This window comes from Chaetomium globosum, genomic scaffold (genome assembly GCF_000143365.1).
Source record: "Chaetomium globosum CBS 148.51 scaffold_3 genomic scaffold, whole genome shotgun sequence".
Taxonomy (NCBI): Eukaryota; Fungi; Ascomycota; class Sordariomycetes; order Sordariales; family Chaetomiaceae; genus Chaetomium; species Chaetomium globosum.
In genome coordinates, this window is record NT_165978.1 from 197,991 (window position 1) to 215,464 (window position 17,474).

General features: G+C 56.7%; 6 protein-coding genes across 6 annotated transcripts; 4 read left to right on the plus strand and 2 right to left on the minus strand.

Annotated features, from left to right (window-relative positions):
• Positions 1–197: 197 nt before the first annotated feature.
• CHGG_05331 (uncharacterized protein) lies at positions 198–2,193 on the plus strand (the record flags this gene model as incomplete). The annotated part of the gene is made up of 4 exons (XM_001221425.1): positions 198–716; positions 769–1,662; positions 1,885–2,059; positions 2,111–2,193. The coding sequence occupies 4 exons, from the start codon at positions 198–200 to the stop codon at positions 2,191–2,193; spliced, it is 1,671 nt and encodes a 556-aa protein (XP_001221426.1).
• A 1,097-nt stretch (positions 2,194–3,290) lies between these two features.
• CHGG_05332 (uncharacterized protein) lies at positions 3,291–4,472 on the plus strand (the record flags this gene model as incomplete). Its single annotated transcript, XM_001221426.1, has 4 exons — positions 3,291–3,541; positions 3,599–3,774; positions 3,850–4,174; positions 4,250–4,472. 4 exons carry the CDS (start codon positions 3,291–3,293, stop codon positions 4,470–4,472), a joined length of 975 nt encoding a protein of 324 aa, XP_001221427.1.
• A 285-nt stretch (positions 4,473–4,757) lies between these two features.
• Positions 4,758–5,592, minus strand: CHGG_05333 (uncharacterized protein; the record flags this gene model as incomplete). The annotated part of the gene is made up of 2 exons (XM_001221427.1): positions 4,758–5,138; positions 5,470–5,592. The coding sequence occupies 2 exons, from the start codon at positions 5,590–5,592 to the stop codon at positions 4,758–4,760; spliced, it is 504 nt and encodes a 167-aa protein (XP_001221428.1).
• Positions 5,593–7,513: 1,921 nt separating this feature from the next.
• Positions 7,514–11,390, minus strand: CHGG_05334 (uncharacterized protein; the record flags this gene model as incomplete). Its single annotated transcript, XM_001221428.1, has 4 exons — positions 7,514–8,177; positions 8,246–8,662; positions 9,029–10,467; positions 10,521–11,390. 4 exons carry the CDS (start codon positions 11,388–11,390, stop codon positions 7,514–7,516), a joined length of 3,390 nt encoding a protein of 1,129 aa, XP_001221429.1.
• Positions 11,391–12,484: 1,094 nt separating this feature from the next.
• CHGG_05335 (uncharacterized protein) lies at positions 12,485–14,816 on the plus strand (the record flags this gene model as incomplete). The annotated part of the gene is made up of 4 exons (XM_001221429.1): positions 12,485–12,716; positions 13,033–13,846; positions 14,298–14,380; positions 14,557–14,816. 4 exons carry the CDS (start codon positions 12,485–12,487, stop codon positions 14,814–14,816), a joined length of 1,389 nt encoding a protein of 462 aa, XP_001221430.1.
• Positions 14,817–15,399: 583 nt separating this feature from the next.
• Positions 15,400–17,209, plus strand: CHGG_05336 (uncharacterized protein; the record flags this gene model as incomplete). The annotated part of the gene is made up of 4 exons (XM_001221430.1): positions 15,400–15,498; positions 15,654–15,738; positions 15,801–15,986; positions 16,056–17,209. 4 exons carry the CDS (start codon positions 15,400–15,402, stop codon positions 17,207–17,209), a joined length of 1,524 nt encoding a protein of 507 aa, XP_001221431.1.
• Positions 17,210–17,474: the final 265 nt, after the last annotated feature.

Here is a 17,474-nt window from a genome sequence, read left to right on the forward strand (position 1 = left end):
GGCCCCCGGGTAGATCTACGCATTCCGGAACGGGCGAGGCGGTGCCTCGGGTACATGCACAATCGCGACTCGCGAGTTCCTGAGTCAGCGCCAGCAACGGCGACAAAATGACCTTAAGAAGCGGCTAAGAACTTAGGATCAGTGTTCCACGTCCCGACGTTCCTTCCGAAACCACACCACTCCACACCCCCGACACCATGACACCCGAAGCCGAGAAAGTCGACGTCCTCATCTGCGGCAGCGGCTCGGCCGGCCTGTGTGCCGCCGTCTGGCTCGCCCGCTTCGGCATTAACTACAAGATCCTCGAGCGCCGCGACGGCCCGCTCAAGGTTGGGCAGGCCGACGGCGTGCAGACCCGGACCGTCGAGATCTTCGACAGCTTCGGCATCGCCGAGGACCTGCTCAAGGAGGCGTATCATGTGCTGGAGGTGGCCTTTTGGTCACCCGACCCGGATGCTGGGGGGATTAGGAGAACGAGGTATGCAGCGGACAAGGAGACGGCTATCAGCCACCAGCCGCATGTCATTCTGAACCAGGCGCGGTTGAACGCGCTGATGATGGGGACTCTGGGGGCGGCGCCGCCGGTGGAGTATCAGTGTGAGGTTAAGGGGTTGGAAGTGGACAGCGTTGCGGCGAAGGATCCAGATGCGTATCCGGTGAGGGTGAGCGCGGTACACGATGGCAAAGAGAAGATCTATCAGGCCAAATACGTATTGGTAGGCAATCCTCTTATCTTATCCCACCGGCTACACAGCCTAACAACCCCAGGGCTGCGACGGCGCGCACAGCATCATCCGCAAGTCGCTCGGCTTCAAGATGGTCGGCGACAGCACCGACGCCGTCTGGGGCGTGATGGACATCTACCCACGCACCGACTTCCCGGACATCCGCAAGAAGTGCGTCATCAACTCGGCCGCGGGTAGCATCCTCATCGTGCCGCGCGAGGGCGACGCCATGGTCCGCTTCTACACCGAGCTCCCCGCAGGCGCCAAGGTCGGCGACATCAGCCTCGAGCGCCTGCAGAACCACGCGCGCAAGGTGTTCCACCCGTACACGGTCGACTTCGCCGAGACCTTCTGGTGGTCGGCGTACGCCATCGGCCAGCGCCGCGCCGACTTCTTCCACCGCGACCACCGCGTGTTCCTGACGGGCGACGCCTGCCACACCCACTCGCCCAAGGCGGGGCAGGGCATGAATGTCAGTCTGCAGGACGGGCATAATATCGGCTGGAAGCTGGGCATGGTGCTCAAGGGGTTGGCGCTCCCGGAGCTGGTCGAGACGTATGTGCTGGAGCGGGAGCGCACGGCGACCGAGTTGATTGCGTTTGACCGCGGGTTTACGAAGTTGTTCAACTCCAAGTACCGCGAGGAGAATCAGGTGTCGCCGCAGCAGGTTGCTGAGCAGTTCATCAAGGCGGGGAGGTATACTGCTGGACAGGCGGTGCGCTACGATCCTTCGGTAACGACAGCGGTTAGTGAGCACGACAATGAGATTGTGTCTAAGGTGACGGTCGGCATGGCGTTTCCCAGCGCGCAGGTTGTGCGGTTCTGTGACGCCAAGGCTATGCAGCTGGTCAAGGGGCTCCCGGCGAACGGGAGGTGGTATGTTGTGGTGTTCGCGGGTGATGTGTCGAAGCCGGAGATAGCGGCGCGGCTGGAGAAGGTTGGTTGTTTAGCCGCAGGAGATAAAGGTTCTCTGGCTAACGGTATCTCAGGTTTCTCGCTCATTGGAACAAACCGCTCTACGATCCACGCCACCAGGGGCTTATCCGGATAGTGTTATCGACCGTGTTTTGGTCATCGCGTCGGACAGGGCAAAGGTCGAACAGGAAGAGATTCCCACCTTTTTCACACCTGTAACAGGGACGAGGGGAATGAAATGTAGGTTTCTCGACGCTTCCCCAACGACCATGGGTCGACCACTAATTCGGGCGCGTTGCTAGGTCTAACGAAGGTGTACGCCGACGAAGAGAGTTACAACTCCGGGCATGGACATGCATATGATGCTTATGGAGTCAACCCCGAGGAAGGCGCACTGGTTGTCGTACGGCCGGACCACTGTGAGTTGTGCCCTCCCGTTACGTTGACAATCAATGCTAACGATGGGCCAGATGTTGCAAAGGTCGCTGCTTTGGGCGAGGTCGACTCGATACAACAGTTTTTTGAGGGCTTTTTAGTTCAGAGCGGGATTTAAACAGGAAGCAAATATCTTCTTGCCAACTCAAAGATGAATTCGAACTTTGTTCTGGCAGGTCCGTCTGCTCTGTCTGCTATTCTGACATCTTGACTCGTTGATCCCTTCCTGTGATGGCTAGGACACCTTTGCGTTTTGCGATGATATCAGCTTCGCTTCTGCCTAATCTTCAAGCCGCCCCTTAGCTATGGAGTTGCCAGTATGTACGCCCCTTTGAGCATAGCAGAGGCTGAGTCTCTCATACGGCGCAGCACAGCCACACCTAAGGCTCTCGCGTTGTTTTGCATTTACTTTTCGCTCACTTCCACCAATGACCAATTCAGGTACGAGCTATCTTCTATCATTGGCCTTATCACCCTTGGCCTTGGATGAGAAATGGGGTGTCGATGGATACCTAATTTGGACAGGGGGGAGCACGGATATAAACCACTTTCGTCCTAGTCTAGAAGCCCTGTTCAGCGTCATGGTACAGGAGATAGGTACACTAACTAGCTCCAGCATGTTGGCATTTTACTAATCTCAATGTACCTAGGTTAACGGCTGGACCGCAACGCCCCGGATTCGCCGAGCGATGAATTGATCAGCTTTGATCAAGCTCGAGTCAGCTTCTCGAATCATATCGACAAATTCCCGGGGATTCGGGTATTTGCTATTCTTAATTCCGATCCTGTCAGCTTACGTCCGCTAACCGCCTGCCTGCCAAGCCGCTGGCCGGGGAGTTTTTGCATGAAGAACCGGGATTCGACGGGCACATCAGCGCTGTGGATCTCCTGGATCACAAATGTATTGGGAGAGATCCAAGGTGTCGACAGAGGGTTGCTTTTAGGCGGTGCAACTGTCAGCCGAACTCCGCAATGAAAGGCCCAAGCATGGTTTATCGGACGCGTATGGGTGGTGTGGTTCGGAGGAACTTGGGGTGGCATTGCGTGTTCTCCACAGCGCATCATGAATATAAAACCTCAACCAGGCCATAGGTTGCTTGGGATATCATTATTTCATATCTCCCATCTCCCATCTCTCATCTCTCTCAACATCGCAACGCTGCAAACACTACACTATTCTCCAAATTAACCACCCAACACACACCAACCTTCACCATGACCGACAAGCCGTTCCCCCAGCAGACTCAACTGCACACCGTGGCCGAGCACCGCGCTGCCGTCCTGACGTACCCCGCCAACTTGCGGGAAGCTCTCCGTCAGGCCAAGGAGGATCCCAAGAAGACGCTGCTGGGTGTCGCCCAGGGCATCCCCAGTGTTTTTGTCACAAAGGTGATGGCCTCGGCCAAGCCCGACTTCATCTGGATGGACGTTGAGCACGGCATCTTTGACCGCTCGACCCTCTACGAGTAAGTGCATCGCAGCCTCGAGAAGGAAATTTTCACAACGGTTCTGACCCCATCTAGCTGCATCCATGCCGCACAACATCACTCCGAGGGTAAGACGCTGGTTGTGTGCCGCGTTCCCAAGCACGACGAAGTCAGCTTGTCAACTGCGCTCGACGCCGGTTGCGCCGGTTTCGTGATCCCCCACACCGAAACCGCGCAGGACATCAAGGACAAGGTCAAGGACATCTTCTACCGTGAGTAGCACCCCCTTTGCAAAATCCACCTCTGCCATTGTGGCATTGATCACAAAACTAACAACTCCCCCCCAGCGCCGCTCGGCCAACGCTCCTTCAGCCCCTGGACCTTCACGCCGGGCATCTCCAACCAGTCGCTCTACGCCAACGACAACTGGAACATGAAGAACTCCAACAACCACATCTGTGTCATCGCGCAGATCGAGAGCGTCAAGGGCCTCGAGAACATCGAGGAGATCGCGGCCATGCCCGAGGTCGACGCGCTCATGTTCGGCCCCGGCGACTACAGCGCCGACGCCGGCATCGACCTCCAGCTCGGCGCCCCGCCCCCGCAGGCCTTCGTCGAGGCCATGACCAAGTTTGTGTCGACCGCGCACAAGTATGGCAAGCCGCTGTTTGGGTGAGTTTTGCGCCTTTTTTCCTTTTTTCTGGTTACCTACCTATGGTACGGTGCCGTTGCTAACTTGTTTGACAGTGCTGCCCAAGGCCCCGCCATGATCCCGCTCATGCTCCAGCAGGGCTACACGGGTCTGGCAGTGACGTTTGATGTTTGGGGCGTGGCCAACATGGTCAAGGACGGCATGGAGGAGGCGCGCGCCGTGATTGTGAAGAATGTGGATGAGACTGCCGCTGCGGCCAAGGCGAACGGCTCGAATGGTACCGCCGAGGTGCCCACCCGGGAAGCACCTTCGTCGTAGGGGAGCACCGGGAGAATTTATAGACGATAATACCCCTCAGCTCGGTTGTACGATTAGTTAGATCTTAGAACAGAAGCGTTGTATTTTACTAGAGCTTAGGTTTATTGAAGTTTACATACGTGTATGAGTGAGCAGCGCTATGTGGTCCTACACCCCTGGATGTGTTTGTCCGTTCTACAGCTTATGGTGCGACACAGGAGAGGGTGCTCGGGAATGTAACCAGGCATGCCTCGAGTCCCCTGTCTTTTGATACTGCTCATATGTTGGTAAGATGCTCATGCATTTTCAGCTATCACTTTCAGGATCCTCCTCCTCCACTCCGAGAGCGCCCTTTAATTCCAACATCCACTGGCGTATCGGCTTTTTGCCCTCCTGCAATTCTCTGTAGAACGTGCTAAGTGGTTCTGGCAGAAGGTCGGCATCCAGAAACCCGTCAGCATCAACGTAAAGCTGTATGTAGGCGATCATGGCCATGCCGAAGGAACCGACACGCTTCCCTTGGTCCCGTGCATAGAGCTGCATGTAAGCCTCCAAAAGAACGTGAGACCTGAGAGCGACGACGGCATCTGTGGCCGACTTGAAAACTCCAGCCCCTCGACCCGGCCGCCAGGGCGGAAACACAGTTTGCTCGGACGCAGGGCAAAATACGGCGGAAGGTCGAGGGAGCTGGTCGGAAACAATATCGAGTCGTCCAAGCGCGGAAGAAACCAGAGCGTGTCGGATTGGAAGTAGAGACCAGCCGTGACTTCTAGGTCATCGTCGAGATGGGCGTGGAATATTGGAGGTTGCGAGTGTCGTTCGTTGGAGATGGCGGGGCACGATGGGGGTTATGGGCAAGGCACGAGGCCCTTGCATTGAGCGAGGGCTTCCGCCCCGGCTTCTAAGCAGTCATCTGGAATCACGAAATCGATCGACTTGTACACGCAGTTACCTAGTTGTTGGGACTTTTGAATTTCATGGTTGGCGTGGGGTGTGGGGTATATGGGGTGCGACTTACGCCGACGATGGAAGGTACGCCGTGGAGACAGAGCAGGCAGTGGCCCCACAAGACGCAGGGCACCTGGGCCGCGTCGAGAGCCCGTGCGAGGGACGCTACGAACGGTTGTGAAAAAGTAGGCATGTTGTTGAATTTGGAGTTTGCCGTCTTCGTAAAGTCAGACCGGCGAAGGCTTGAAATAGCTTGCCTACGACAAAGTTGAAAGACGGACCAATTTTATGTCACAAAGGGGGTGGGTTTTACGGTTTAGCGCATCAAGGCAAGAGTTGATTGGGTAACTAAGGTGCCTCGGGAGGTAGTTAAGGTACCTGAGTTATCCATTCGTGCCTGCCCCCATTGCCGACACAACCTGTCAGTTAACATTTCCAAACAACAACCCCCGCTTCGCACTTCGCCGAGAACCAAACCCTGTCTTGTCATCTTCAGCTCATCTTGCAACCGATATGTCAACGTCCGCATCCGCATCCGCATTTCACTAATCACTACTTCCCTGCTTTACCCCCCGAGCTTCGTTTCCTGATCTGGGAAGCTGCTGTCACAGGCGTGATGTGGATGCCAACCTTGTGGTAGGGGTATGATGACTGTGGTTGCGCGACGAGCCCAGTGGTGGGCGCGCAAGCCGTAGATAATATACCTCTACGGGTCTACAACCCTAACCCTTATCTCTATCTATAGTACAGCCAGTCACGGCTGTGCCCGTGACAGCTGCCTTCTCTGCCCCGTCTGTCTGGGCCGCGGTTCGCGTACCTGGCGTATCTGTACCCCGCCCTGCCTCTGCAAGCGATGGTGTCATTGTCAACTCTAACAGGAACAAGAGCGCGTTCATGTCACGAATACGCCAACAGGTGGAGTCTCGGGGCGCGGGACGCCCCGAGCCAGTCATTTCAAGGACGAATCAAGGAAGGCCGGGGAGTGCTCAGTGTGACCAGGGAAACGGGGGACAACGGGAGACCGAGCAGACTGAGCATAGGAATCATGCAGCCAATCAGAACACAGGAAGAACAGAAGTGATCAGTATGCTCAGTGTCTCCGAACACCGAAGGAAGCTGAGCACACTGAGCACACAGGACTTAGATAGGTATATAGTCACTCGTTCTGGAGAGCTCTGGGAGTTCTCCAGTTAGCAATCACAACTACAGTTCGCTACAAGCTCGTGAAGCCTACTGTTGAGACAAGCCTTTGTTGTGCACCTTTTGGCTGCACCGAACCTAAAAGCACCCTTGAGAGATTCCATTCAACCGAAGCTGAACCCTAACAGGACAGGGTCCTGAAGTAGGTTCGTCACACGTTGCTAACTCGATGCCCCTTCAGGGCTGACGTCCCGTCGGCCATCTTCCCCCAGCCATCTTCCTGAAATAGAGCCAACAGTCCTTGGTCCAATCTGGTTAGTGATTTCCCAACTTCCTCCACTCTTCTTTCGCCGTGATTCGCGGCCTAATCCCTCATCATGACTGACGGTGTGAAGAAATGAAAACAAAAACGAAGACAAAAGTCCAGCACTGAGCGTTGCCATACTGGTGCTCTTCTTGCTGACTTCAATGGTTGGGAACGCCATGGTGACGTGTACTCGTTGCAAAACCTTGGAGCTTCCTGACTGCAACGTCGCCAATAATTCCGACGTTTGTGGCAGCTGCCTTCGCGCGGGCAACTATTCGTGCGACGCCTTTGGTAGCGACGATTCCGCGGTTCGTCGCCTTGTCGATCAGGAGCGTGAATTAGACGAGAAAGAGCGTGTTGCGACGGAGGCTATTCGTAACGCCAATCGTACGCTTGGGGAGCTAGAGGCTGCTCGTCGTGATGCAAGTCACGCCTTGATGACAGCTCTGGAAAAAGCGGATCGCCTGCGGACACAGCGTCTGGCCTTGAAGCGCAAGGCTTTGGCGATGTTTGATCAGGAGCGGGAAGTGTTGGTCGAGCAGGAGCGTCGAGAAACCGCCGCTGCGCGGCCACCCTTGGATGCCGTCGCCGTTCCCTCCTTCAGCCCTTCCTGGGGCTTAGAGTGCGTCCTTCTTCCTACCCTTCCTAGGTTGTTGTACTGATCGTCTTAGTTTTTCTTCGGGCGACCCCTTCCTCGCCGGGGTTGATCTATCCGCGGGGCTTCCTTTGGTCGATCCGGGTTCCTCCGATGGAAATTCTCCAACTCCTCGGGGCAGTTGAAGTTCGTAGCGGGTTGCCATGAGTTATCTTCAGGGCCGAATCCTTGCCACTTGACCAAGTACTCGATTCGTCCTCGCGTGATGCGTGAATCCAGGATTTCTTCTACGTCCCAGAATTCTTCCTCATCTTCCGCCTCAACGCCTTTGTCGAGCCGTGCATTCTTGGGCGCTGGCTCCAGAAGTGAAACGTGGAAAACATTGGTCCGTAGTCGCATCGTTGAGGGTAACGCGAGTGCGCAATTGTTTTCCGAAATTCTTTTGTCGACCTTGAATAGATTTCGAGAAATGAGATAAACTCTGCCCCCCTCTTCTAGGCGAGGTCCCTCGAGCCTGTTTCTGTCATAGAACTTCTTCATTCTGGTTCGTAAGAACTCGAGTTCTTCCTTGAGCATCGCATGCAGCGGGCTCATTCTGTCGGCCTTGACTGCCGCTCTGGGCACCGAAACGTCGGGCCCTTGTCGCAAATCTGCTTCGTTCCCGTCGCTGAGTCCTTCGATGTTGGAAGCTTGGTGATGAAATCCATCGTCACCGAGCTCCATGGTCGTTCTGCGACTGGTAATGGCTGCAACAGTCCATACGGCTTGTGTGGCCGTGGTTTGCTTCGTCCGCAGAGGTCACACTCTGCCAGGACTTCTTCTGTCGCTTGCTTGATTCCTGGGAAGTCGTAATTCTGCTTGACTTTCGCAATTGTTTTGCCGATTCCCATGTGCCCTCCGAGTTTTGACTCGTGGATCTTTCGAATGAGCTCCTTTTGGTCGCTGGGCCTGACGTAGGCCTTGTCGTGGTACCAGAGTCTCGTTCCTTCAAGTCGCAATCCTGCGATCTTGGACTCTGGCTCTTCTTGCCATGCATCGCGCTCGTAGTCCGCGATGGTTCCTTGGAAACCTCGTTCCAATCTCTGCTCCCTGAAGACCGCACAGCATTCTACAAACGGTTGTAGAGGCCTGGCTTCGGGATCTTCCGACTGCTGCTGAAGTGCTGCGATCTCGTAGTCTTCAGTCGGTTGGGAAGCGTGGCAGCGTGCCGTAGCGATCCGTCTGTTTGCTGATGTAGCAATGGTGGTGAGGTTTCAGATCTGTTGTCGTGGTGATCCGCTCTCCTACTCAAGGCGTCCGCTCATGCATTTTCCGAGCCTTTCTTGTAATGGATCGTGAAATTAAATTCGGACGGGAATTCTGCCCATCGAGTTTGTCGTCCATTCAACACCCAGTTTATATGTACACTGTAACTTGAACTGTACGATAGCTTAACACCTACCTACCTAGTATCTACCTAGACGGGAGTCAAAATTCTATTTTCTCCTTCCTCCTCAAATATCTACCCACCAGACCTTGTTATTAACTGCTATTCGTATTCGACCTTGTATTCTCTGCGCTTAGAAAGGCCGAATTCATTATCCATACTTTGTGTCTGGGAGCGGCACTGTTCCGTGCCGTTCGTCCACGCCGTCAAACACCAACTCTAGACGGCCATCGACCGCCCTGACGCGGACCGTTTGCCGGTGTACGTCGACGTTCCAGACCCCGGCGCCGGTGTTGCGGAACACGGCCGGGGGCGTCGAGTTCAGCGCCAGGGCGGCCACCTCCGGGGGGGACCCCCACACCGCCGACGACCATTTCGTCTTGAGAGAGATCGCCACATGGGCCACCACCACAGCCACGTATGTCCCGAGCACTACCATCGCCGCTAACTGCGTCTTCCCGGACGCGGAATAGGCGTACCCCTTGGCTCTGACCTCCAGAGTGAATCGGGCATTGCCCGTCGTGTCGGTCGGGTCGTGGAATGCCTGCCCCCCTTTCCCGACGCCGCCGCCACGGGGCAGCATCTCGGAAGTCCAACCACCGCCGGACCAGAGGCTTGCCGGGTTGACCGGGTCCTTCAGTAGATCCCAGCGGACTCCCGCGTGATAGTTGGCCCGCGCAATGCCGTTTGCGATGAGCGTCGTCAGAATGTTCTCCAGGATGATCTCGTCGTACCCCGGCATGGCCGGCCAGGACCCGTTCCACATGCCTGCTGAGGCCAGAATCTGCGCGAGCGCGCTCGAGTTTGTGAAAGGGTCGGAAGGGTTGAGGTAGCGCGCCCAGGCTGGGTCGATCCCTACGGGCTGGTAGGCTTCTTTGAAGACACCGCTGTTGGTGTAATTTTGCGGCCAGCCGTCCACGATCTTCAACTTGTTTGTTCGAGTTTCCGTGGCGGTGTCCCCCAGCACAGCGGTGATGCTGCAACCGTAGAGTCTCGCTGCCGGCCCGGGGGAATCCCCGTACCTCGGAATGGCAACAACGGCTGATATGGAAGCGTTGACGCGCTCAAGCAGGGCTGGGTCGCCGACCCAGAAAACCGATGGGAGACTACCAGCGCCGGCACTTGGGTCCAACGCCGGCTCCAATTCGTCCCTGAGCGCTGCGAAATTTGCGAAGTCGTTATCGTAGGAGAGGCTTTGTGTCTCCATGGCATGCTCAACCAGGCCAACAACCCTGGGAATGCTGCTGAGTACAGGAAGCTGGACCCCGGAAGCGGTCGGGGGATTTGACTCGCACCTTGCGAACACGATAGGTTGCTTGGTAAATATATTGAAGATCTCATCCAAGTTGTACCGTAGGCGCGAGTTTTGTTTCTGGACGGCCCTCTTCCATAAGCGGAGCAACTCTGCGGCGGCGTCTGCAACAGGAGCGAGCGCGACGGAGCTGAGCGTATAGGCATCAACGTAGAGCAACTCATTGTCGTCGTTGGCTGGCGCCCGGACCTTGGAGTTCAGGACTCTCTGGGAGTACCGGCTAGACACCTGTACGAAATCGGGCATGGTTCCCATCGGAGTGATTTGCCCCCAGTACGAGAAGTAGAGCTGCGTGAGTGTCTGCCAATCCCCCGCGGGCACGCCAGGTCGCCTGTATCGACTAGGCAGTGAGAGATGCTGGCCGAGGCGTTCATAATGGTCGGATAGAGTTCGCCGAGACTCCTGTCGATCCAGAACGACGTCCCCCCGGCTGGCCACTCCCTGAGCCGGGGCTGCATAAGGATAGCCGAAGAGGGACCGACGGTAAAACCAAGAAGAGTGCATAGGACGATCAGCGAGACTAGCGACGCCATCTTCTTCTTGCTCTGCCATTTGTGAGTCAAGATACCCCATAGGTCCCTGGACCAAAGATAGGCCAAGTCGTGGAACTGGCTAAGAGACAGGAGGGCGGCAAAAGGAACGCCGTCTCCGAACACGAGTTCCTTCCGGATGTAAGTGACAAGAATCGATGTGAGCGAGAAGAGCATCCAAAGTTCGTGCACCTTCGCCGCGAACTGCAGGGCGGCCAGCTTCTGGTCGTCCTGGTCCTCCCAGCCCGCCAGCTCCCCACCGATGTAGTAAGACGCCCCGTTGAAGGCAAGGAGCAGCACAGCAGCGGCAGCAGGGATGATGTGTATCACACTTCGCAGCAACACCATGCGCCTTCGTTTGTGCATGACGACCTTCTTCAACTCCCTGCCGTCGGTATCCCCTTTGAATAGTTTGCCGACAAGGAATAGGCCCGAAAGCCCAACATTGTAGCAAACGTGCCACAGCTTGCTGTGACTTCCGCCGTCCGACTCGGGTACAGAGGAATCTCGAGATGGGGGCTGGGTTGTCTCTTCAGATGGTGGTTGGTCGGCATACTGGAGTGAAGACTGCGAAGGAGAGTTGAGACAAGGAGCAATGGTGCTACCGCTAGTCGTTTGGTGCGGCAATGCAAGATACTGATGGGGCAGCATCGGCAAGCCTTCTGGTGCAGGATTGGCCATCGTTTCGGTAGCAGGCAGGGTCCACACGGATCGATTGCTTCAAGTTGTGCGTCGCTGATGTGTGTCTGAGCAACTGAGTACGGAGAAGAGGACAAGGCCATAACTATATTCAGCAGCCGCAAGAACATGGCCTGGCGGGGAAGAGGGTTCTTAAGTGCGAATTGGATTTGGGTTGGGGCGCCATAGGTAATTTCCCTTGACTAAAGAGGTCCCTCGTCGATGGCGAGGCTGCTGTGCATCTGCAAATGCGACTCATCCTTCACCCTTGATGATGATGAACAGCCACCGTTCACATTCTCTCCAGGGCCCACCGGCGGCTAATTTCTGTCGAAAGGCTTTTAAACTTCCAATCAGTTGACCTCCACTTAGCCATCAGCGACGTGGCTGCAGCAAAGCTGAGCGTCCACGCCTCAGCATCCGCCTCGAGCCCATTGTGGCTTCAGCTGAAGCAGCTTGGCGCCTATCAAAGCGCCTGCTTTTCCGCCGACTGAAAGTTACTAGCCGCCGATAACCAAGCTCAGACGGGGTGTGCCGTTTGCATGCATTTCCGCTGGAGGGCGGGGAGTCCGTGGAGTGGTCGAGTCCGTGGGTTATGCCGTCCATTTTGTGCATCGACACAGGCGACATTCATACACTAGATTCATACTACCTAGGTAGGTAATGGTTTAGAAGTTTGCACACCTCCCAATTACACCCGGCACCCAATATGCTCGAGAAATAAAATAAAATATAGAATTGAAGAAGACTTAAACAGAAAATGCCGCTCTGAAGGGTATTGCCATTTCCATTTCAGCCTGTCGGAACGCTGGCCTCACAGGGGAGTAACAAAACACTGGAAGCGCGAATGGCGTGACCGTGAGCTTGGAACGGCAGTTCCGGGTTTGAACTTTTGTGGCTCGTCCGAAGCACAGAGATGAAACCACTTGATTCGCGCTTTCTGTTCAACCCCGCCTTTGCTCTCTCGCCGGCAAACGGAGCCTCAAAATACGAACGGAACATTAACTCGACCGTGAGCAGTCAGGCTGTCTTCTCACTATTTCGGCGCCGTGACTGTAACTTCAAACAAATACAGCAACAGATCTCTCGGCTCAAACATGGAGGGTCTGGACCAATGTCGCGAGGGACTTGAATGGGATGACGGGGGTTTTGATCTGAAGCCACGCTGGGCACGAGAGCCCCAGCTTGATGCTGTGCCCCAACTTTGCCGAAGGCCGCGAAGGGTTCTAGGTCTCGCGCATGACGACCACTGTCATGTCGCTTTTCATGCAGAGGGCGCATTCAACAAGCTATATCTGGTGGACGGCCCACGTGGCAAGTGTTTGCTCCGTGTGTCGTTGCCTGTCGACCCAGCTCACAAAACCCGCGGCGAGTCGACCACGCTACGCTGAATCCGCCGCATGACCCTCGTACCGGTTCCCAAGGTTATTGCCTTCGACGACTCTAGAGATAACGAAATCGGATTCGAGTGGATCCTTATGGAGCTTATGCCGGGCGTTTCGGCGTTTGCGCGTTGGCGGAAGATGTCGATGGCCGACAAGACCCGGGTTGTCGAGCAGATTGCGGATTTCCAGGGCCAGCTCTTTCGCCGCAGTATCGAGGATGCAAAGTTCCAGTCCATCGGTACCCTTCTCTCCGGAAACAGGGAACAGGCTGACCGATATCGCTGCCGAGCCGGTCGTCTTCGACCCCAAGCCCGGCCAGCTCGTCTCCCGCTTCTTCTTCAGGGGCAACCACTTCCGCTACGACATCCCGCGAGGGCCTTTCCCGTCGAGCCACGACTGGCTAAGCACCTACCTGGGCATCATCCGCCAGGAGCAAACCGACATCCTCCAAAACGACGATGATGAAGACGTCCGCGAGGACGCTGAGTCGTGCTTGCAAGTTGCGACCAAGCTGGCGGCCCTGCTCCCCAAGATCTTCCCGCCACTGCAACACCCCGCGGAGCGCACCGTTCTCTGGCACGACGACCTCTCACTCAGCAACATTCTCGTCGACGCCGACAACGCCGATGACGCCAAAGTCACGACCATTCTGGACTGGGAGTGCGTCTCGTGCCAACCGCTGTGGGCGGCGACCGAGATGCCCAAGTTCCTGCTCGGTCCGACGCGCGAGGCGGAGCCGGTCCGGGACGGGTATGCGGACGATGATGGTGAGGATGATGTGCACGTGGGGGCCGATGGACTGGACAACGAAGGCAGGACGGAGCTGTACTGGATCCACCGGATGGAGTATGACATGACGCGGCTGCGCAAGGTTTATAACGAGCAGGTATGGGAGCAGCTGGTGCCGTGGTGGGAGACGGAAGTTCTGTACGGGGCGCTGAAGCTTGATTTCTTGGCGGCTGTCGAACAGTGTGCTGCGGGGTGGCATCTCAAGGGGGTTGTGCGGTGGGTTGAGGCTGTCGAGGGGGGCAAGCACCCGCGTCTGATGGACGTGCTTGACCCAAACTGGAACGGGTAGGGGTTGTATCTCAACAGGGTCTAATATTATTATTATTATTATTATTATTCATACTCCGCTATGCCCTATTCATACTCCGCTATGCCCTAGGGCGTGCCGGACCCTCTGCTATTTAGTGTACAGGAAAACCGTGCCCTCCCAGGCCGGGTGAAAAACCCATACCAGCAATCAAGGAGCGATGCGTTCTGATGAGCACATATACAAAAAGAGGAGGCCTCCTGGCCTCCGAGCGGGGGCGCTTCAGCCCGCCGTTTCCAGCTCGAGCCTCCTGGCTAAGCTGTACATGGGCAGCTTCCCCGTGTCCATCAGCCAGTCGAGGACCCTCCTCGCAAGCCGTGCAGTCGTGGGATTGATACCGTGTAGAACAGAGTAAAAGTCCCGTCGTGTCCGAATTCCAGTCCTCTCCCATCTTCGAGCCAATGGTGGGGCCAAACACCACACTACTAGGTGTTCGGCAGTCTCTCGTCCCTCGCCACACTCGCAGGCAGGTGTCAGAACCTCCGGGACTCCCCGTGTGAACAAGAAGTCCCGTAGGCCTATTGCTCCCGTCCGGATTTGAATCAGCAGTGAGCTCTTCGCCTTGCTTAGACCGTCGTGCCTCCTTAGGGTTTCGTTCCGAAATAGCGTCTCCCGCTGATGGTCAAAGTCGTCCGCCGGCCTGGTGATTGCTCTGCCGTCCCGTTCCTTTAACCACCTCGCTCTCCAGGCCTCCTCTACTACCCTGTCCGTATCAACGATTCCCCCCATCCAGCGCATGATGGTGCCCGCGGCTCTCTCCACCGCCGTAGGCCCTTGAGGTCCCAAGGTTCGCGGTCGGCCCCTGTTGCCCCTCCTCGAGCTAAGTCTCTGCTGTATCTTGCGGCAAGCGGTGAGGACAACGCTCCGCGCCGTCCTCTTGCCGCCTTGACCGTCGTCCAGATCGGGTTGTTGGAGTCGGTTTTCGAAATCGGCAAGCCGTTTGTTTAGGTACAAACCGGGTCTAATATTGCTTCTGCTATTTGCCTGGCCACGCTCATCATACTGTATGATGATAAATTCTACCTATACCAACTTCCTGCTCGCCTTGATCCATTTTCTCCCTACCCGCTGCGCGAATAACAAACCTCAAGTCATTCCAGAAACCTGGAGCTTGGAGAAGATTCAATACGATGGTTCCATTAAGCGAACTCGGTCTATCTACAGGATGCCCTCGAGGCTCGGGGGGCCTGAAACTTGGCATGACACCAGCTCTTCTATGGATAGCCCCGGGGTGAATTTCTCGCCACACGGGAAGAAACGATTCGTATCCGTCCGTCCGTATGGCTGCGGCTGCGGACAGCCTCGTTGCCGACCAACGAGGCCGCCTTGTTTTGTCTGCCTGCCCTCTTAGCGCCGGCCACGTTGGCTGGCCGCCGATGGAGGGGCTTGCAAACGCATCGATTGGATAAAAAGCGCGTTACACAGCCCGACAATTTGTTCCCGTTGAGTGAAGGCTGTCGTCGAGGCTGAACAGCTAAGACTCGAAGGCAACACTCGGTCGTGGGCCTCAACCACAAACGGACACAGAACAATGCCATCACCCATAGTTGACGTCCCCAAAGCCTCGTCCTTCAACCTCGATGCGGCTTTGGATTTTATACATGACGAGACCCACCCATTTCCCCAGGAAGTGAGATCACCTTTGTTGTTGCACACTTGCCCTCCTTAAGTCATTGTGAACATCCATCCGCCTCCTGCAACACCATCTAAGCTCAATAACAACGATTTCCCCAACCACCATGGCCCCCAAGCAGGGTGTGTGCCCGCTGCTGCTCAACGATAGAGTATGTCCCGGCCGAGGCAAAGACTGTCCCTACTCACATAAAATGTCCGCTATTCGGTGGTGGAAAGCGACCGCAGGACAGGGACGGTGCGCTTATGGCGCAGACTGCGCATATCTCTTTACCGGAAACTGCCTCTGGTCCCACACAGCAAAAGATCGAGCCGCGGTGCACAGGTTGCGCAGACGGCGGATGACCGAGGTATCCAGCGGACTCGTTCATTTGGAGTCCCTGGCCATTCTGCCCATCGGTATCGATGCTGAGCCTTCCCGAATTACAGATGTGCAAGAACTGGCGAGTTTCAACAAGGTTGCAGATGGCGAGATTGTCGTACCAGGTCCGTTTCCCCCCCTCGTGCATCGATGCCCGTCTCTGCGGCGTGTCATGTAGAGTACACCGCTGACAGCTCGTGATGCAGGTGCTCCCCCACGGTTCACCCCCCTGACACAGCCGCTGCAAATGAAGGCCGACTCGTACAACAAAGCCATCCCCACCCGTTACCCCCAATACGACTATATCTTCGAGCCTCTTCTTCGGTCAGTTGAAGTGATGCAGCCCGGGTTGGATATCTTCAGTGCGACCGACGTGATCAGCAACGTCAGCAACCTCCGCAAGCTCTTCGATGTCATCTCCAACAGGTCCTGGGGCACCGAGCGCTGCGACATCGACATCAGGGAAAACACTCTGCTTCTCTCCCGCTGGAACGGAGACCCGAACCTGTCCCTGAGTCTCGGCTGCGGCTCCGGGTTCGAAAAAGAGACGTGTCGTTACCCGCCCGAGGAAGACCCCGTCCTACAACGCAGCCTAAGCCACCACCGTGTCCTGTCGTACCGTTTCGCGGGCCTGCAGCTCGTGGTACAAGGAGAAGTCGACGCCTACCACTGCGCGTGCGACCACACCACCCCATCGCCCGACCTCGTCTCCACCACCCCCCGAACCACCAAACGGCACTCCGACCCCGCCCCGCGGTCCCCCAGCTGGCGCCACCGCCGCGCCTTCTCCAACCCCCACGCCCTGGGGCCCTCCCCCTCCCTCGCCTTCGCCGCCCTCGCCCTCGACGACCCCGGCGACAGCCCGGGCTTCACGCCCCCCTGCCCCGTCACCCACCCCAGCCCGACCCTCCGCGTCCACCACACCGGCCGCGCCATCCCCGCGCCGTGCCTCGTCGAGATCAAGACGCGCAACGCCCGCTCGCCGGCGCTGTCCACCAACGAGGCGCAGCTGTATTTCTCGCAGCGCGCGAAATTGTACCTGGCCCGTCATGAGCAGGGGCTGTTCACGCCGGGGCCGGAGCTGAGTGTGCGGGAGGTGGAGACGGAGCTGCGGGAGTGGGAGGCCGAGGCGCAGCAGCAGGTGACGTTGGGGAAGCTGGCGGGTTTGTTGAGGGTGGTGAGGGATAGGGTGAGGGTGTTGAGGGGGCAGGGGGTGGAGAGGGTGAGTTTGGTTTGTGAGTGTGATGGGACGGGGAGTGAGCAGGGGGTGAGTGTGCGGTTGTGTGAGCGGGCGGGGGGAGGAGGACAGTGGGCTGTTGCCGCCGGTGGAATTCCACCGGATGGTTAACTCGAACTAGATCGAGATTTGTACTGGTCGTTGTTTTACGGATGTCCCGGATACACAGGACGGGTGTGGTCGCCAACGTCCCGTACACTATAGTGGGTGGAGTAGTGTAGTGAGCAGGGGTCGGCAGCAGGCTAGACGGGCGAACAGTGAACGTAAGAGGGATCCGGGATAGAATTCGTCAATCATATATAGCGTAGGAGACTCTACAGCGACAGGCGTGGTTGTCTCATGGAGTATATGCACCAAAACAGTCGCCCGTCCCGGG